The sequence below is a fragment of the Cyclospora cayetanensis genome, unplaced genomic scaffold (genome assembly GCF_002999335.1).
Source record: "Cyclospora cayetanensis isolate NF1_C8 unplaced genomic scaffold, CcayRef3 CcayRef3_contig_25, whole genome shotgun sequence".
Taxonomy (NCBI): Eukaryota; Apicomplexa; class Conoidasida; order Eucoccidiorida; family Eimeriidae; genus Cyclospora; species Cyclospora cayetanensis.
Window position 1 is genome coordinate 79,453 of NW_020312203.1, and position 19,707 is coordinate 99,159.

Below are 19,707 nucleotides of genomic sequence, written 5' to 3' on the forward strand. Positions count from 1 at the left end.
CTGTCGGTAAATTTTGTAATTTCTTTCGACGCAAACCTGGTTATGCCATACGTGATCTAATGAAAGATGCGATTTCGCCCACAGTTGCGCGCTGTGGTAAGCAATGCGCCAGAAAGCTGTGGGAAAAAGCAACTGTGTGTCTTCTTAACAACGCCATCATCGCTGGTGGACCCAGTAGAGTCGGCAACTTGACAAGGTGGGCTAAAGTCTTCATGCGGGCGGTTCAGCAGCACCGTTGGAGGAGGCGGCTTAGAGAATTCATCTTGCTTAAGTGGTTCTACGATGGATTTACTATCAGAAAACTTGATTGAAAATATGCTCGACGAATAGTGGCAACGAAAAGCATCAACAAAGAATTCGAGGAAGCTCTAATATTAAGGGCCTCCCAGCAGGCTGGCCAGCTGCTGACCGTCCAGCGCAGTGCCTTGAGCTAATTCTCAAATTAGCTCATGATCATGTTCCGCGGAATCACAAGTCTAGACGGCATTTTGAGGAGATTAAGAGACAGGCGGATGATCTGCTGCAAAATGGCCAAGTGCAGGGAACAACGAGCGCCTTTGTTCAACCCGGTATTAGTCCCAGAAACGCACAGTAGAGGGCGTATGTACGTTATATCTAAGCCCCTAAGCAAGATCGGTGGTATACAGAGGTTCCCGATGCCTCATTGACGAATTGCATGGATTAACAGTCGTCACGACATATGACTTTACAGACGTCTTCTTACGAATCCCCAGTCACCTTGTTGACTGGAACAAAACGGTGCTTGACACTCTCCTTCGCAAACTCGAATAGACCTGTATGCCGTTTGGATCAGCTGATACTCCAGTTCACCTGCAAAGGCGAGTAAATTTAATAAGCCCAACAAGGAGATCTGGGCTGTTGTCTACGAGGAAGATGTCTCAAGTTCAATTGACAGGCTCAAGAGCGCCTACAGTACCTACGGCGTGCTCGTCAGTCGCTGCGGGGCAAGCAGTGGAATGTGAAGGCATGCCAATGTTCGTTTTTATTACAACATTGTGTCGCCTGGCTTTCGTGTTGCGATTGCAAGATTTGAGTGTGATCTGGCAAGGATTGGAACGAAATCCCCCTGAAGAACGAATTCACGATACAGGATAGCAAAGGTGTCAGGGGTGCAGTTGCCAAGGCGCTCTCGCAACGCCCGAGCGCCTTATCAGTATGCGGGGCAACTGCTCTTATCTGTGGCGATTCATGAACTTATCAAATTTGCGTGAGTCATATGCTCTTAACACCCACGCATTCACTATCGTGGCAACAATCTAGGAGGGTAGAGGGATGTATCACTACCACTTAGAGAATGCCCGGCTGCGATTCAAAACACAGTGGGGACCCCGTCGCATGTATATTCAGACTGCGCTCCACAGTGCCAGTTGACACAGAGCAAATGGTCCTCTTTGTTTGGGCCAGAAGAAATTTAAATTACACTGCTTGCGTTCTCTCAGTCCATCTAATGGCCTTGGACGCGTGCTTAGGCAAAGGAGTAGGCACTGTCATGCTCAGATTGTCAGTGGCTCAAGGCACCAAATTTTCCGAAACTCGGCCTTTTGCAAAGCCTTGCGACTCACAAGAAAATTCGTGCTGATGCCACCGTGGACTTTACCATCAAACGCAAAGTTCAAGCGTCAGGATTTTATCTCTCTCGGCAGACCCATCAAATATGCTCATTCATTCCTTGGTCCTGCTAGGTCACGGCACAGGAAGTAGCTCAACTATTATGAGCTTCAGTCCATAAGCTCATGAATTCTTGGGAAAGGTCACTACTGATAGACACCAAAATTTGTTCGTGCGTTCTATCATGCCTTTGTGACCAGCCTACACATAGGCTTTAATATGAGCGTTGCAAATAATCCTGAGGCAGATGGACAGTGTCCACCAACTATATTCCTCTGCATCACTTTGGGCCCAACGCCCACAAATGTTTAATTGTTTGGCTTGCTTTTCTTCGTTGTGCTGCGTGAGTTTATAGCACAACAGTATACATGTACATCTGCTACCTTCCAGCAACCCTGGTGCACACTGAGAATCCACGCTCCGATCTGGGCCTCGACCTGGTGGTCTGAAGTCAGCAGCCACCTTAGCAGGGAAAATAGCCAAAGAAAAGCTGGCTAGTGTACGCAGCGGTATCCTCTCAAGAGATTTATTCACGGAATCCTGTCATGCGACGGTCGGCTGTGTCTGTCGTGCCGATATTATGGGTTCTGGTGGAAAGGGTTGGTTTTACAAGGTGCATCAGAACGTGACGAGGGCGGAGTTGGCAGCCTGATGGCTCGGACCATCTGCCAATCTCTCACAAATCAATGCTCTTTTAAATGTATTGACTGTCCTGAAAGCTGCAGGTGCCACAGAACTACGAATTCTGGCCTATAAAAAAGCTTCCAAGCCCTCCGAATGATTCGCAGGCTTCGCTACGCAGTTGAGTGAGCCATATGGAGGCCGACGATCCACAAAGAGCCAAATTAGTGTTAAATTATAGGATTATTGAGCACCAAGGGCGATAAACTGGAATTTCTATTGGAATTTAAGTAAGAACATTAGTCTCAGTGGCTATGCGATGAGGACGTCCGGGCTTTGTAACCTGCGAGAGAATTCGCAGCTCCATATAACTAGCAGCGCGAGTAGTTCTTGCGTTTCTTGGTAATCGCCGTTCCCCAGGCATGCTCTGCGCGAAACACACTGATTTTCATCTACGAATATTGCTTTAGAAGCTTGGGGCTGAGATATCCCCCACACTCAGATTCATGCAAAAACATGCCCATGTATTTTGCCCCTATATTCCTTCCTATGCCCATTTTGAGTTTTGAAGTCAACTGTGTTGCATGCAACGAATCGTTCATGAAGCGCTGAGCACTATTGGACTAATGTGCACTTTAATTTTCTTTTAAACATAGCACATGTTTTCTGTGGGCAATACGATCACACATTTTAGCTGTTGGACGACAGCGAGCAAATGTCTCACAGCAGGTGTGTTGGTTGAATCGCTCGCTCGCTGTTGGCTAGTGTGTCTGTCTTCCTTCAAGGCAGTTTCAGCGGTTAATGCACCGCTTTTTCCTCTTCTCGCCCTTCTCATTTTTGCTTGCCTGGAAAGTGGCGATACTTCGAAGACTGTCCCGAGGTTCTACACGCGGGTAATCTCAAAGCACAGGTAGGGAGCAAGAAAGTGCGCATCTCGAAAGGGGGGAAGATTTCTCTGGATACGCTACAAGTAGTTGGCCTTTTTAAATTGACGAGTTTCAATAGACTCAGAATTAGTTGAAAATCGACTGATTGATTTGTTTTTGAACTACGAATTTGTAATCGCATAGTAGTGTTAGCTCGATACAAGAGGCTGCAGTGTTCATCCTGTGTGCGCCAGGTTGTGTGTTCAACTAGGTGTGAATGCTCAGAATGCTGAAAGGGTGCAGCCACTCCCAACTGGGCTGTCCCTCCCCTTGTCTCGGGGTTTATGATGGGAGCGGGCAGGGGAAGGCGGGATCGCTTCCGAGAATCACTCAGTAGGCGTCCACTGGTTTTGTATTGAGTCTGGAGTTGAGCGTCTCCCTACGGATACCTTTAAGGAGCGTTACCGCTCCAGGCTTATTCCAAGAATAATCAGTTTTTGAGTGCTATTTAAAAGAGCTCCTTCCCCTGCCATAGTTTTCCAGGGGTCAGCAATGAGGTGGGAGGGCTAACTAGGGTACGGGATGCTGTAACCTTCCTTATGCACTCTGGGCATTCCCCGCTGGCAGCACATATCGTCCAACACACACGCTAAAACCAGTGGGTCTTATTGTGTCCAGCTAGCGCTACTTCTAAATAAAAGGGTGCGCGAAAAGCAAACACAGTTATTGAGTTCTTCACCCATTCTCAATTGAATACTTTTAGTGTAGTTGAAAGTCTTGAAGTGTAACTGAGCCTGCTGCAGCTCCGGGGGCAAGTTGCACGGTCGACCTTCCCCGCCTGCTCTTTTGCCACAAGGACTGCGCGCTTTGCGTTTGTTGAGGGGCAACGGACACCGCTCGCAGTATCGCTGCGAAACCAGCTACTCTGTGCGGTCTTCCCGAGAGGGGGAGTGCGCATCCAAACTACTCATAATCATAAGGAGTTTAACACAGATTACAGAACACCCTTTAAAGGCTGCAGATATACGGCAAAGCTGAAGTTCTAGCTTTTTCTCCTGGTGGCCAATCAAATCGCGAACCCTGCTTAATCGGGTATCTCGGGAACGACCACGCGTTGCTGTGTGGTGGTGGTGAGGCGTAACTCAAAGGCGGATGCCCTAGCGCCGTGCTTGAAACGGACAGCGAGCAATATTAAAATTCACAGTAAAAAAACGCATCTTAGTTCTTTTATAATTAAAAGGGCTTTTTTGAAACACAGGCCTCCTTGGCTGGTGTTTCTATGGAGGTACACACTGGGGGCTATTGGTCTGGTCTGGTCACGCCGCTCTGTAAAAGATAGCGAATTGTTGCTGCTAAGGGCAAATATTCTTGCTCTCTCTGACATTTAAATGGTAATAGTAAGAGGAAAAGGGAATAGTAACAGAGGAAGAGGGGAAGGGAGGAACAAGGATGTTTCCGCGGCGGGGGTGGTGTTCTGTGCGCGGTGGAGGTCCCCCGGGTCGGCGTCATCCCTCGTTGTCTGCGTTCCTGCCAGCGTGTTAGACCATATATGACTGTAAAAAGGTATTTTCTCGCAGCACGATTGTTTCTCAGTTGCGTCCTTTGTCCAAAGTGTGAAAGGAGGAGACGTTCTGCCCCCTACCCCCTCACAAGTTGCTGTGTCAGTGCACCGCCTCGTGCGACCGCCGTGTCCTCTTCACTAAACTTCCCACTTTTCTGGGGTTCAGGTTTCACGGCTTAGTACCGACAATTTCAAATTTGGGGCATCTTCCTTACCGCCCCTCTTGCTTGTTTGTCGCTCTCTACAAGGTACAGCCATCGCTTGCTACGCGCCCAAACGACCCGCAGCATTATTAATCTCCGTCACGTCCGTATACACATTTCTTGACTTTAGCAGCCTCTTTGTGAGTCGGTTCCTCAGCCGTTGGCCTCCATTGACTTCAGAATAGCCATGCTACGTCAGGAGGACAAAGGACTTGAGCCCCTGTATCCCGCCTACTTCGGATACGTTCTTTGCTTTGTCGCATTCATCTGTATGACTTGTGTGGTGACGCCTGGAGCTCCGGTGGCTTCACGTTGGCGCTCTGCCTAGAGCTTTTTCGGGTTCAAGAGGCGGCACTGGATGGAATTATTTATCGTGTCGGTCACTGTCTTGGATTTTCTTGCCCCCAACATTACTCTCTCCCCTCTTTATGTCTGCTTTTTTTGCGTGTTTTATCTTTCTGGACAGTTTTGACCTTGTCATTCCTTGATTCTCTTGGCTACAGATACGCCCTTCGCCACAGCAGCAGACTAGTGGCGCTGGAGACACACGCCGGCCGTCCGGACCTTCCGTTTTCATAGACCCCGTAAGCAGCCACAGCAGTGGAGCTACCACATCTCAGCATGAGTTACGGAGCCGCCGACTCGCGGTATGGACGGGGTGGTTTGCCCCCCGAGGGGAGTGCTGACTGGGAGAGTGAGGGCTGGGCAGCCATCGTTGATTCCATGCTACACGGGGGGAGCACCCAAGATATGGGGGCGTCCACCCTCTTGGGGGCCCCTGCTTGGGGCCCCCTGAATGAGACGGGCCCTCTATTCGCGCTCCCTTCGGGGCAGCAGCCACCTCTGAAGCAGCCACCTCTAAAGCACCAAGGGCAGCACCAAGGGTACCAGCAGGAGCAGCCGTATGACGGCTTCCTTGGTGGCGCGGACGCAGAGAATTGTGCGAATCCATTCGACACTAGGAGACTCTCCGATCAGCGAACTCTTCCCTCCCTCTGTTGCAGCGACCCAAAGCCACGCAAGAGGCAGCTGAGGGTACGGTGCACAGAAAGAGGCAAGAGGAGGAGAAAGAGAAGAGGGGCAAGCGATTCAGAGGACAGCGACTGGCGACCACAAAGGTCCCCCTCTGCTGACTCAGCCTCTGCAGGCTCTCCGAGCTCCCCTTCCGCCACTGCTTGTGCTGATGCGAGTCAGACAAGACGCAAGTACAAGCAGCAGCGGCACGGTGAGGAATGCAGTGCCTCTCTCAGCTCCTTCAGCCTCGTCGCATCACTGCCTCATCCACAGCAACACCCAAACGTCCTCCAGTGCCCTATCTCGCCGTACAGCAGCAGCATGGCTCCGTCGTGCCCTTCTTCGTCTTCCTCGGCAGCTGCGGCGAGAGGAGAAGAGCTGCGCTTGGAGAACGCTGCCTTAAATGACTACGACATGTGCGAAATATCTGTAGAGTGGCACCTCCCTGAACTCCCCGAAACTGCCGAGCGACAAAAGGGCCTCGTGCCCATTCGCCGGGTTTTCGGCATCAACGCGGGAATGACGCTCTTCAACCTCCACAGAATAATTTGTATCTCTCTTGGATTGGATGAGGAGGTCAGACGCGGATTTCCCCCTTCCCCTCTTCTTCTGCACACCCAGCAAAGTACACGAGAGGGCGCGCAGACACAGTGGGCTGTCGTCTTCGCAAAGTTTTTCGCAACAGAGATGCGCATGCAGATAGTTTGATGTCGCGTATGACTCGCGCTGCTGCACTGTTTGATGCTGCTCCTTTGGCTTCTCTTCATTCTGAGACTCTCTACGACGTCTGTGGGTGCTGCTGGTGTTGCAGCGCATGTCTTCACTGAACCACGTTTGGATACTGCCGAACAACACGACGTATGGAGGGGGCCCTCTCACAAAGTGCCGTTCTTCTGGAGGCGTGGGGGGGTCTTCCACCGGCAACAGATTGAAGGTTACGACGGATAGGGCAGCGGAGTACAGACACTCAATTTCCTGCTTTCTAGATGAGGAGGAAAGAGTCATCCCCAGGCCGGAGAGTGTCCTCATCTACGTCCTAGGATGCGTTCAGATGCAGGTGCGTGTGCCCTCCTTGTGCTAATACCGAGAAGGCTGCTGTTGCTGCTGCCGCTGCTCCTGTGCTCCACAAAGACGCCATCGATTCTCCCGACGTGGCAAGACTAGTGGTGCGCCTTTGCTGCTTTTCCTCCTGCTTCTGCAGCAGCTGGAGACACTGCTGTTTCTGGCCTTCTGCGTGTCGTAACTTGCGGACGCAGGTACAGATCTTGAGCGTCTTGCGGAACAAGACAAAACAGAACGCCCTTATCTGGGTAAGCCCCTAGTCAAAGACCTACTGTCTTCACCCTTTAGCGGAGGCGCTTGTGCAGGTGCTGCCGCGAACGGTGGCAACAGGGCAGGCAGCGCCAGAGTCTTGCGTCTCAAATAGCGCGATGCACTCGACAAAGTCTTTCCCCCGCTTCCTCTCGCCGCTCCCACCCTCGCCGCTCCCACCCTCGCCGCTGTGCTGCTGCTGCCGCAGGTGCCGCGGTGTGTGGCGGCTGGCAGCTACGGAACAGCCCCAGGAAGTGATATCAATTGGAATAGCCCCGATGAAGTGTCGCAGCATGTGCCAACCCTTGAGATCGATGTTAAAACCATCAACCTGTACGGCCAAAGAACCTTAGATGTGTGCATGCGGCGTCGAAACCGTACTGAGCCAACCTGCCAACCTGGCGGGTACAGATGTGATCCTAGGGCTTGCAAAGGCCGTATCGAAAGCAGTCACCAACTCCCCCGCCCCCTCCTCCCTCCTTGCCTCAGTTTCCTCAAGTCGTACGCCTATGCGGTGTGGGGTCGTGCTTCAGCGGATTCATCGAGACGCGATTCTCAAAAAATACCTCCATCTCTCGGCGAACCAAGATGATTCGAGCCGAAGTCCGTCTTGAATGCACCAAGCCCTGACCTTTACACCCGCGCAGCCGAACCCGAAGCTGCAAATGCCAAACCGTGTGCGTCGTCTCTTTGCTTTTTCAGGGAATGGACAACTGTGTGTTGGAGTGCTACAGCGAGAGTATTCACGATTTCTGGAGGGACAGTGCAAGGGTTCGACAGCTCGCCATTCGCGTCAGCCGCCAGACCTCTCATGGCAGGCGCTGCCTCGACGCGCCCTCCAAGCCGAAGCAGCTTCTTATGCACAGTCACAATCAGCAGCGACAGCAAGAGCAGCAAGAGGAGCAGCAGCAACTTATGCAGCTGCCACACCCTTCAGAGCGCCAGCTCGTGCTGCACCCGCAGCAGCAACAACGCTTGCTGCAGGAGCAGCGGGAGAGCGTGCAGTCTGCAGTCGATGAGGGTTTGTTCGCTCACGTGGGAGCTTCGGGAGAAGGCGATGCGCAGCAGCTGCTGTTGGCACCCTATGGAAGCGCAGACGGTGGCTTGCCGCTCGATTTCGGCTCAGGAGGGCCCCCAGGGGCCCCCGAGGAGTATGCAGCAACAGCGCAGCCGCTGCCACAAGAAGCTTACGGTGACCTCGCAACAACAGTGGCGGGGGTACCCTGGAGCCTACGGGATGCCATGTTACTGCAAGGGACCTTGCAGCAACAGCTGCTGCAGCAAGAGCAGCAGCAGCAGCAGCTGCTTGGACTGAATGACTTGTTGTTGCGGTCAGAGGACTTCTTCCTACAGCAGCAGCAGCAGCACGAACAGTTGTCGCTGCTTCTTCAGCAAGAGGGCCTTACCGCCGAGGAGGCGACTCTCTTCATTGAGCAGCAACTGCTGCAGCAAGAGCAGCAGCAACTGCAACACGACCAGCAGCCGCTGCAGATTTTCCCCCTGCTAGACAGTGCGGACTGTGCAAGCCGCTTCGAAAGCACCGCTCCACTTGCAGCGCCTGGCCAAGCAGCAAGGGCAGAAGGAACTGCAGGAATGACCCTTTCGGGGGCCCCCGTTGCTGCAGAGGGGAGCGCAGAAAAAGGAGACGCACAAGCAGTAGCAGCAGCAGCAGCAGACAGGGCAGGCCATACAAGTGAGCCTCTCCCTCTTCAAGCCTCTGCCTCCGTTGGTGCGCGTCATGGCCTGCGGGGGGTTCGCCCCTTAGGGAACTCGCTAGCGAATCCTCCGACTGGGGGGGCCCCTCTGGAGGCTGCGTCAGGAGCTTCTTGCTCCAGAGCGGCGGTGAGGGATATTCCGCTGACCCCCCCCAAGCAAAGCAGCGCCAGCAGCAACAAAAGCGACAGCACCGGCAGCAACAGCAGCGACAACAGCGAAAGCAGCACTGTCCAAGGCGCCTCCAAAGGCCCTGCTTTGGAAGAGGCGCAGCTGATGAAGCAGTTTCAGCTGTCGGGTGCAGCAACTCCTGCTCTGATGCGTGCTTTGGAGCAGCTGCAGATGCATCCGTGGGCTGCCGCTGTGGTAGCGGCTGGAGCAGCAACCGCCACTCCAGAGCAGTACAGCCAACATGGGACCCTTGTTGCCCCTCTTGGAGGAAGTGCTGCAGCACACGCAAAGTAATGGCAGCAGCAAAGCTGCTGCTTTTTGTCGGCCAGTGCATGACGCATGGACTAGGAAATACCGAAAGACGAAAAAGCTCAAACCCCTTCCAGGCTGGGAGGCCCCCACCGTGTAACCCTTAGCAGCAGCAGCAGAAACGGACGTGGCTAAGGAGTCAGCAGCCATTGTCGAAAAAGCGCAACGGACTCATAATCAGGTACCCCTGAATGAGCCAACAGCTGCTGGACTTGAGCCTACTATATGCCTGTGATCTGCGCATCAGATCTACCACGGACAAGTGCAGCAGGGACTGGCTGTATGCCAGCGAGCAGTGCTGGACATATACTGGCTGGAGCCGCAGATGGTTCGCCACGCACGTTGCATCCGTATGCATGACTATACATATATATATACATGCAAAATAAATCAAGTTGCTGAAATCAAATTACGTTGCTGCAGCGGAAAGAGTTTGAAACTCCTCCCGGCTGTACCGGGATCTATAGGCGGCCAGCGGCAAAAAGCTAGCCAGTCAGCGAGAGCGCAGCGGCTAGCTAGTTGGGGAGCTAGGTAGCGCGAGACCAGCGTTTCTGCTGCGTGCTTCAGCTCTGCAAACTGCAAGTCGCTTTGAATTAAGCGTAGAAAGCCCCAAAGCCAAGCCACGGGAACGTCACCCCGTTACATCTATCCCGAGGGGCCGGCTTCACACACGGGCATAGCCAGCCCCTCAAAAAATCTGGGTATTTGTAATCGGTAGCTAGCCAGACGAATACCCAGGGTCTCCGCAGGGGCGGCTAGCCATAGGTGGCTGGTGGTCCGGCATAAATATCCTCAGGATCTTCCCGGTGTATGCCAAGCGGCGCTGCTGGGTGCAGAGGAGGCCCCCCTTCACTGGCGGCAGCAGCCGCTCCGGGGATTTGCTGCATGGCTCTGAGGCCTTTAATCTCGGCTTGCAGCTTCGCCACTTTGGCCTCCAGTGCGCGACGCACCAAATCGAGGCGCACCTCCGTGTCTTGTTGAGAGTTAGCCCAACACCTACACAGGCAGATGCGCATCGTTCGGCAGCAGCACAAGCAGCCCGTGCAGCTCCTAGTTCCTCCATAGGTTTTCACAGGTTGACTGCCTGCTTTCTATCAGGGGCCGCATGGACTTGAAGCGCCCCTCGGCAACAGCAGCAGTAGGGGGCTCCTACCGGGTTCGAGCATCCAGATGGTGATCCAACGCACAGAACGAGACGACCTCGGCAATCTGCTGCTCTGAGGGTGACTCCAAATCCGCGAGGTGCTCAGACACTGTTGAGCCCAGCGAGGGGCGGAGCGACACTAAATGGGCCTGATTGAAGCGCCCTTGCAGCTGCCTGCAAAAGCAGCAGAAGAGCGACTGTTGTAGAAAAAAGCCTGCTTCGCGAAGGAGGCAAGGGTAATTCGCAGGGTGGGAGCGGGGATGCGACGGCAGTGGCAGAGCAACGCCAACAGCACTTGCAGCAGGAGGTATATATAGCTCAGCACCTGTATTTGAGTTCTAGCTTGTTGCAGCGATCGTAGAGGGAATGCAGCGCCCCCAGCGTCTCGCGCACTCCTGAAGGATTTTCAAAGTCTTTCGGCTCATCCCACCACGGCACCGCCCGCACCTAACAACATAAATACATAGATTACACATAAAACACACACCCTTAGCCCTTAAGATGCTGAGTGGCTTCGAATTAAGACCATATACGAGCCACCACCGTACTTGCTCGCCTACTGGTAACAGCTGTTCCTTGATACGGGCGAAAGTGTCATGACACTGTTTTTTTTGGAAAGGAGTAATCCTCTATACGTAGAGCTTGAGCTCAAGAGCTCCTGAAATCGCGTATCCTACTGACTTTAAAGCCCTTTTCGTCCGCCTCCTGCACCCCGAGGACTTTAATTCTCCCCACAATCCTCAGACCGACCTCCCCGCTCGAGTCAAGGAACTGTACATCGATAGGCTCAGCAACGGCAGCGAACCCCACCAAGACAATATTTTCCGCTGGCGTTCCTCCTGCTCCCTCTGCTTTCGCTGCACCCGCTGCTGTTGCTGCTTCCACCGCGTCCTCCTCTGTATCGGCATACCCTAACACGATTGCTGCGGCCCTCACGGAGCGTATGCTTTCAACAAAACTCATGCGCTGCGCCTCGGGCAGCTGAATTACTGTCTTCTGTCCAAGGGTCTGCAGAAGGAAGAGAGGACGCGGAAAGCAAGAATCAAAGAAACCAGCAACTGCCAAGCATGCCCCCACAATGATGCCGCAGCAGCAAGAAGAGCTAAACACACCCGACTTCCCAGCAGCGCAGGCAGGAGCAGAGTATAGCTACTCGGATGCAGCAGCAGCAGCAGCGCATGCACCAGCGACCGCAGCCTTACAACAGCAGCATTTTCTTCCAATCTTGAGAGAAGGATGGGAAGAACCCTCTCCTCGTCTCTAGGCCATCGCCGCAGCCAGACGCCTCCCCTCTCAAGACCTCCCTGCATAGTCAGCGCAAGCGCCTCCAGGGGGCCCCCAGGCCTCATCTTTGGCTGCTCCTGGGGGCCCCCGAGGGGGCCCCTTCCTGCCAAGGGGCCCTTCACTAGAGGCCCTCCGAGGTGGAAGGTCCGAGCAGCCTCTGCGAGCGAGTCTGGAGTTCCTGTCAGGCGCCCGGAGGCAGCAGCAGCTGCTGCTGTTTCTGCATCCTGATCCTTCGCGCTGATGCACACGATTGGATCTTGTTCTTTTTCTGCTGCGGATATGGCTTTCCTGAGGCGCGCATTCGCCGCACTGTCCAGCCGCTCCGACAAGGCCCCCTGGGGCCCCCCCCCGGGGGGCCCTTCCTCGCTCGAGATTGCGGAACTCCCCGCAGTTGCTCCGAAACGAGCTACCGTCTTGAGGGGGTTAGGCAGCTGCTGGCGACGACTGTGGACTGGGGATACACCGGAAGGTGGGAATACCACGAGAAACCCCAGCGAGAGGGGGGGCCCAGGCCTTAGGGCCCCCCGATAGCCGCTGCGGCAAACGCGCATAGCGGAGGCATCCTGCAGGCCCTGCAGCAGTAGTAGTGGCAGCAGCAGCAGCAGCGACGCCGCTACTGCGAAAACTGCTGCGTAGGAGGAATCCCGCAGCATCTCCGTGTCTTGCAAGGCCCCTCTCCGCGACAGAGAAAAGGTGAAGGGCAAGGAAGGAATGAAGCAGGGTGCCCCCTTTAGCACCCAATTACTTGGAAGATAGGGACTACTGGAGGGTTCACGGTGCAATATTCGCGGAACGGGCAGGAGGGCCGACGGGAGAGGGGGCCCCCCGTCCCCGGGGGCCCCCTCTCCCGTGGCGTCCCCTTCGCGGATTGGCTGCGGCAAGGAAGAAGAGCCCTCGTCGGTGATACTGCGGCCATAGCCTCACAGTATTTTACTGCGTAGTGCTAAAAAGAGCACACGTTTACCTTCGAGGCGGGTGTGTTCAGTTGCTGCTGCTGGTGCTTGTGGTGTACTGCGCCTCACCCGCCGCTGCAGTGTCGTTGCCTTGCCGACGTTGCCTGCCCGTCCTCCGCCGCATGCAGAAGTCTTTTTCCTTTGTTTTTGGTATTTTCTGGTCGCCAAAGCCCTCACGCGGCTCGAATTTTGCTCCCTCTGCCCCGCAACGGGCCCGACGACAGCCGCCAGCAGCAGCAGCCCTCTGCGCCTCCCGTGCAGCAGCATCTGCAGTCTCCGACAGCTGCAGCTTCCGGAACTCAGTGTCACGCCTCTCCACACCAGCGCCATCGCTTTCTTCGAGAAGATGATGCTACCCACCGTGCCCTCTTCCGGGGGCCCTTCAGGCCTCCCTACTACTTCGGGGGATATTGCGACAGCCCCCTGGCGCCCTGTTGTGGCGGAGAATGTTTCCCACAACCTGAGGCAGATACACCTCAAGTGCGCGTGCTGTTCTTTTCGTCTCTTGTCTGTTGGCCGTTTTGTAGCGTTCCAGACTCCGATTCTCACGGCAGCCTAGGAGAAGCTCCCTGCTCCTCGGGTGCTGTGGGACTGCTGTAGTGGGAGAAACGTGTTTCTGCGGCTCTGCCCTCGCCGTGATGCGTTCACTTGATCCTTTCCCGCCTTCTGTACCGCTATTTGCCATCCCCGCGCACAGATCCTCCTCCTCTTTCTCCTGTGCTTCGTATGCTCTGTTGCCTCAGTCGTCATATGACGGCGCTCACTGCGGGGGCAGTCGCTGGCATATGCGGCCTGGAGAACCTCGCAGGTATGCCCCAAACCGCAAACTTTTTAGGCTTTTTCCGTCGTGTTTCCACCCTGTACGCACCACCAATGACCGGCGTAGGGGGCCCCCCACCCTCCCTTCCCCTAGCGAGCAGTGGCGGGAGCTTGTGGTCTGTTTGCCGAAGGATTTGGGGTGTACATGCTGTTGACGGTTATGGGCTCGCTCGTGTTTCTTCTGGAGGCCAAGATGCGCCTGAATGCCTTTTTTCTGAAGCCTACGGAACCGTTCACCGGAAGCCTTTTCTCTGGACTTATGGTAAGACTGCCTCCTGGTGCTCCTGTGTCCAGCGCGTCGGTGGCTGTATGTGTTTATATATATATATATATATATGTGCTTGTATGTGTGAGTATGTATGTGTGTGTTTGTGTGTCGTGTGTATCTGCCGGAGCCGTTTAGTCATACTTGCGCTTCCATCCATGCTCTTTACGGGCTGGCTCCCTCTCTCTGGCACGTATTTTAAGGCGTCCTGCAGTCGAAAATGCGGGTTTCACCGGACTGCCTCTGCCCTTGCGTTCAGACCTTCGTGCTCTCGTGGACTTTGGTCTATAACGCAGTTTACGTATTTTGAGCCTCGAAGAAGCTTTATCTACGCAGTTTTCCAAGGGAATCCTGCGGGTAAGGGGCCCTCCAGAGGCGCCTCACACGGCGAGGTGACCTCTAGGACGAAGGCCCTCTAGAAGGCACCCCGGTGCTTGCGGCAGAGGGCCCCCATGGCATAAGCTTGGGTGGCAAAGGGGGGAGGTTTGGGGGGAGAGTTGTTCATCTAGACTGGGGGGGAGGGGGTGGCTGGAAATACGTTGGCGGTGGGGTAATGGCCAACAGGCCTGCTCCACCGTCAGAACAGGGCGTTTCGCATTCGGCCCTAAGGTTTAGGAAAGCGATATTTTTATAATATAGCTGTAGGTATTTAATTGTTGAGTTGGCACATCTGGAAATGGCTCTGTTATATCTGAGGTCGCTGTTGGGCGTTACGTGTACTGCAGCTGGGGCTGCTGGCACTGCTACGAACGCTGTTGCCGTTAAGCTACTGCTACACACGCAGAAGTCACGCCTCTTTGAGGCAGAGTGTAGACCATAGGGGCTTAAGGCTAAGCGAAGGAGCCGATAGAGTAGACTATAAGGAAGGGGGCTCACCTTGCGGGGTGCAGGGGAGTGGCAGTAGTTATTCACTCCGCGTCTCGAAGCTTGGAAGGAGGAGAACGTCCGTGAGCAGCACTGGTAGCTGCTGCAGTGACTGTACAGAGAACAGTTCCATGGCATCCGCAGGAGCCGGTGCAAGAGCAGTAGGGGGGCGGGGAGTTGACTGATGCAGCGCCACAGGTGGGTAGGCCTGGTGGCTGGAAGAGGCGACAGCTATAGTTCCAGGCGAACTCCTGTCGCTGCAAACAAGGAAATTTCTGTATTTTAAAGGTAGGTGTACGAGTCTCGTGGAGGCAGTGGTGACACGAGCCTTTGGGCGGAGTGGGGCCCCCGAGAGGCCCCCCGCGCTCCGGGGGGCCCCTGCCACGGGATTGGTCGCCGGAGAGGCCGTCTTCGGGAAAGGCACAAATCAGTGGGTGGGAATTCAATGATAAAAACTTAATTCATGCCTCGAAGCTGGTTTGTTTGCGTGCGCGTGTGTGTGTACATCGACATGTGCGTGTTGCCTCTACGACTGTAAACCAACGAGGAGGGCTCGTAGCCGCGAAGGGTTCCTTGGGGGATCCGATGGCGAAGGGGAACTCCCCTTACGGGCTGCAGGCTACGCAGCTGCAGCGAGTGGAAGAGCTCTAAGGCATTCTGATTGTATCGGGCAGGTGGGTGCTGCAGGGAAGCGTGCAGCAACATCAGGCAGGAATTGCCGCGGTGCTGCTACACTGGCAACTCCATGGAGCAGAGCGTTGCCCCCCCTGCCGCGGAGCGTGACTGGCAGCAGCTGCAGCAGCAGCTGCAGCGGGAAGATGCGGAGGCTGCCGCTGCAGAAGGCAGCAAGAAGCAGCAATTGCTGCTTCACGTCAAGCGGCAGTTGCAGCAGCGCCAGCTGCCGCTGCCGCTGCTGCTCCAGTGTATCCACGACTTGGGGCACCTGCTCTTTGCGGCGGGAACTTCCGCCTTCCGCCGGGGGGGGGCCCCTCTCCTGTTGCTTCGAGATCCCCAAAGAACGGCAACGGAGCAGCAGCTGCTTCTCCGCCAGCGGCTCGAGCTGCTGCAGCAGCAGGGGGAGGGGAGCATAGCGCCGGCAGCAGCTGCTGCTGCCTCTGCAGATGCTCCGCGGTGCCCCTATAGCCTCGTGGGAGGCTCGATCCCCTCGCAGTGCTTCGCCATTCTGCTGGACTTGCTGCAGCAACGGCCGCACTTCTTTGTCAGAGTTGGCGTCTACAGAGAGCTGCACCGCTGCAGCCATGTGCTGCCGACGCTGCTGCTCCCCACGCAAGACGCCGCTGCTGCTCTCATTCGCCAGCAGCTGCTGCTGTTGCTGCAGCAGCAGCAGCAGCCGCAGGCGAGGCTCATCGGCCTCGCGCTGCTCCGCATGGTTCCAGCCCTTGTGCTGCAAGAGCCACACTTCCTCGAGCTCGTGCTGCAGCATCTCTACGGCTTCTGGGGAGCGGTCTCTCCCTCTACGGTGGCAACAGCAGCTGCAGCTGCTGCAGCAGGTTCTGCAGCAGCAGCAGGAGGCTACCCAATCGCGGCAGACGAGAGACGCAACACCGACTCTCGCAGCTCGACAAGCGCCGACAGCAGAGGCAGCGGGAAGCTGCTGTACATGCCGACTGCTGCTTCAGCGGCAGAAGCAGCAGCTGCTCTTGCGGCTGTTGCTGCGATGATCCCCTACCTCTCAGGGGATACATGCGTGACAGTTCTGCAGCGCTGCCTTGCAGCAGTGCTGCCCTCTGCTGCAGCAACAGAGCACCAGCGAACGCTGCTTCAGGCGACAGAACTACAGCGACGCGCTGCCGCTCTGCCGGAGCAAGCGAGCACGGACGAACTGCTGCATTTCTTGCTGCAGCAGCAGCAAGAAATGCAGCAGCAAGAACAAGAGAAGGAGGACCTTGCCTGCCTCACCCTAGATTCGCTACCCCCTCTAGCGCACCGCCTCTCTCTCCTCGCAGCCGCTTTTGGCTCTGTCTCCCCCCTCCTCCCGGTAAGTTCGTTGCAGCTCAAACTCAGCTGTAGCAGCAGCAAGAGCAGCAGCAAGAGCAGCAGCAAGAGCAGCAGAAAGAGAAGCAGACAGCGCAGCGCCTCTCTGTAACGGCCAAACATGGTGCCCTGAAGGGCACCTGCAGAAGTCGCCGCATCGCAGCGGCAGCAGATTCTGTTTGGGGCGGATGCAGCTACTCCCTCTGAGGTAGATCTGCATGCAAAATGTGTGTCTGCCTCCTCAGGCTGTGGCGATGTGGTCCTTTCGAGTCCTTTGGTCAATAGCCGAGCGCGCAGCTGCTCTGCTGCAGGAGCTGCGGCTTCAGCAACAGCAGAAGCCGCACCAGCACCGCCTCGAGGGAGCCAGAAGAAGCTTTGTCTGCGTGATTGGCAGCTGCCTCAGAGCAGCCACACAGCTGAGCCTCACGAGTTCTTTCTTAGCCCCCCTCCACGTAAGCAGCTGCGAGGCGCTCGTAAAGCAGTAGCTGTTTCACCGACTTTGCAGGCAGGCCGCCAGCACCACAAACACAGCCGAGAACGCCGGAGAGGCTTCCGCAGCAGCCCGTGGTGCATGCACTTGCTGCTGTGTTGACTCCGCAGCTATCGCCAATTGCTGTTGCTGCGTGCTGCTCTCAGGTGCGCTGCCTGCGGAACGTACTGGCTGGCTCCTTATGTGGCAGGGACCGCAGCAGCGGCGCGGAGATCGCGGCAACAGCAGCAGTTCCTCATGGTCTGCTGAGTGTTGCAGCAGCAGCAGCACAGCAGCTGTTGCTGCTGCAACAGCAACAGATGCTTCGAGTCGCCAGCTCTGCAGTTCGGACGGCGTTTCCCCAGGCGCGCCTTGCTGCAAGGGCTCGCGGATCTGCTGGTGGGCTTTGCACGTGCTGCTGCTGCTCCTCTTCTTCTTCGTCTGCTGCTGCTGCTGCTGCTACCGAAAGCGCCTCTGCGACCCCTGGCAGCAGCAGCAGCAGCAGCAGCAGCAGCAGCAGCAGCAAGACCACCACGGGTGGCGACTGGAAGAAACTTTTGAAGGACCGTTTGGCTCGAGCAGCGGCATCGCGCGTAGCTGCAGTCCCTGGAATTGATGCAAAGCAGCAGCAGCAGCAGCAGCAGCAGCAGCAGCAGCAGCAGCAGCAGCGCGAGAAGGAGACCCCTGTGGTCCTCTCGGAAGCAGCGGCAGCAGCCGCAGCCCTGTGTCTTATTCCACAGGAAGACGTTGTGCAGTGGCTGCATGAAGCTGCTGCCGCTTCAGACGCCGCTGCTCTTGCTGCTCTTCTGGGGGTCCTCAGCGGTGCACTGCAGCAGGAGAGGGGTTGCGCCTGCTGTCGCTGCTGCTTATCCTTGGAGGGGGCCTCTCGGGCTGGAGGCAGCTTGCAGCACTTTCGGCAGGGCTCTGGTAGCGCGGGGGATCATCGGCAGAGCCTACAGAGTGTGCAGCAGCTGCAGGGGGGTTATTCCAAGAAGACTGCCGCTCCTGCTGCTGCTGGGCCCTTCGCGCTGTCAGCTGCTGTCGGAGCGAAGGCTGCAAGCGCTTCTGCGGGGCAGGCTGCCTCTCTCTCCAAGGGAGCAACGCAGGCGGGAGCGACGGCAGCGGCGGCTGCGGCTGCTGCAGCCGCAGCCGCTGCCGCTGCTGCCTCGACAGGCACTGTGCATACGGCAGCGGACGCCGTAGCAACTCTGCTGAGCCTGGCCAAGTCGCTGCCTCCGTGCAGCTCCGTGCAGCAACAGCAGCAGCCGCAGCAGCCGCCGAAGCCAAGCCGAACAAAAAAGGAGCAAGAGGAGTCGCAGCAGAAGACTCAGGCCGAAGACGGCGAGACTGCGCCTTCGAGACCTCAAACGCAGCAGCCTCAAATGCCCACCCGGCGGATGGAAGCTGCAGCCCTCGCTCCCGTCAAGCGGGCTAGAGTGCATTGTGATGGCAGCGGCGGCGAAGCGCATGCAGCGTCTTCGCTTAGTGTAGTGCGGCAGCGCAGCGCAAGTCGAGGCTGCCGTGAGGGCAGCCCCAGCTGCTGTTGCTGTTGCTGCTGTAGGGCCGTTCCTTGCGCGTTGGGATATCGCCGCTGGCAGCGGCTCCTTGAGGTCTCTCGCGGCGTGGCGTCTCCGTGTGCTGGCGAAGGAGGGTACGCTGCGAAGGGCTGCTTGGTCTCTGTTCGAGCAGAAGGCGCAGCAGCTGGAGCAGAAGCAGCAGCTGACACAGGGAGGAGGGGGGCAGCAACTGGAGACGCTGCAGCTGCCACGCAGGGAGTTCGCGGGATTGCGGCCGCCTTGCAGGAGTTGTGTTGCACGCTCATTCCTTTGAAATCCCTTGCATCTAGAGGTTCGAGCGGTATCGGCGGAGGCGGCGCCAGCAGCAGCAAGGGGCACTGCGTGTGGGAGCTGATGCTGCATGTGCTGCTACCGCTCATCGAATCGTCGAAGCAGCCTCCGCCAATTCGAGTTCTCGCTGCGCTGGTGTCGTGCCAGTTGCTCTCGCAACAGGTCGAAGAGCAGCAATTCATGTCGCGGAAGAAGGAAGGTCAAAAGCGGGGTGAAGGCAAATTGATAGAGGACATGGCGCTCCTGCTCTTCAGGACGATTGGCAGTCTGGTGGTAACCCTCCGCAGAAGCAGCAGAAGCAGCAGCAGCAGCACCAGCAGCACGAGAGGTCCTACGTCTGTTCAGACACCGGAAGGCCAGCTCGTGAGAAGCTGCTTGATTGAGGCTGTTCGTTCTGCGCCTGGGACTGTTACCTTTGGCGTTGGTGCTGAGGAGGGAGGAGGGGGGGGTAGGGCATGCAGCCTGCGTGCTGCTGCACTACCTACTACTGCTCTTGCTGCTATATGTTGCTACTGTTGATGCTGCTGCCACTTCTGCTACTGCTGATGCTGTTGCTACTCCTGCTCTTGCTGCTATATGTTGCTACTGCTGATGCTGCTGCTACTTCTGCTAGTGCTGCTGGTGCTTGATTCTGCATATCGCTGCTGTCGATGGCTGCTGTGGACGGCT

At 56.3% G+C, this 19,707-nt stretch overlaps 3 protein-coding genes and 1 pseudogene across 3 annotated transcripts; 3 read left to right on the forward strand and 1 right to left on the reverse strand.

Annotated features, from left to right (window-relative positions):
* The first annotated feature begins 66 nt into the window (after positions 1 to 66).
* LOC113147514 lies at positions 67 to 2,410 on the forward strand (annotated as a pseudogene).
* A 3,091-nt stretch (positions 2,411 to 5,501) lies between these two features.
* Positions 5,502 to 8,970, forward strand: LOC34621313. Its single transcript, XM_026338318.1, has 8 exons — positions 5,502 to 6,085; positions 6,209 to 6,470; positions 7,151 to 7,204; positions 7,414 to 7,538; positions 7,739 to 7,808; positions 7,932 to 8,070; positions 8,371 to 8,792; positions 8,920 to 8,970. The coding sequence occupies exons 1-8, from the start codon at positions 5,502 to 5,504 to the stop codon at positions 8,968 to 8,970; spliced, it is 1,707 nt and encodes a 568-aa protein (XP_026194103.1).
* A 1,183-nt stretch (positions 8,971 to 10,153) lies between these two features.
* On the reverse strand, positions 10,154 to 12,479 carry LOC34621312. Its single transcript, XM_026338319.1, has 5 exons — positions 11,745 to 12,479; positions 11,224 to 11,550; positions 10,868 to 10,989; positions 10,552 to 10,716; positions 10,154 to 10,394 (listed from the first exon to the last, which is right to left on the reverse strand). The coding sequence occupies exons 1-5, from the start codon at positions 12,477 to 12,479 to the stop codon at positions 10,154 to 10,156; spliced, it is 1,590 nt and encodes a 529-aa protein (XP_026194104.1).
* Positions 12,480 to 13,529: 1,050 nt separating this feature from the next.
* Positions 13,530 to 18,626, forward strand: LOC34621311. Its single transcript, XM_026338320.1, has 5 exons — positions 13,530 to 13,860; positions 15,202 to 15,464; positions 15,586 to 15,682; positions 16,671 to 16,815; positions 18,395 to 18,626. The coding sequence occupies exons 1-5, from the start codon at positions 13,530 to 13,532 to the stop codon at positions 18,624 to 18,626; spliced, it is 1,068 nt and encodes a 355-aa protein (XP_026194105.1).
* Positions 18,627 to 19,707: the final 1,081 nt, after the last annotated feature.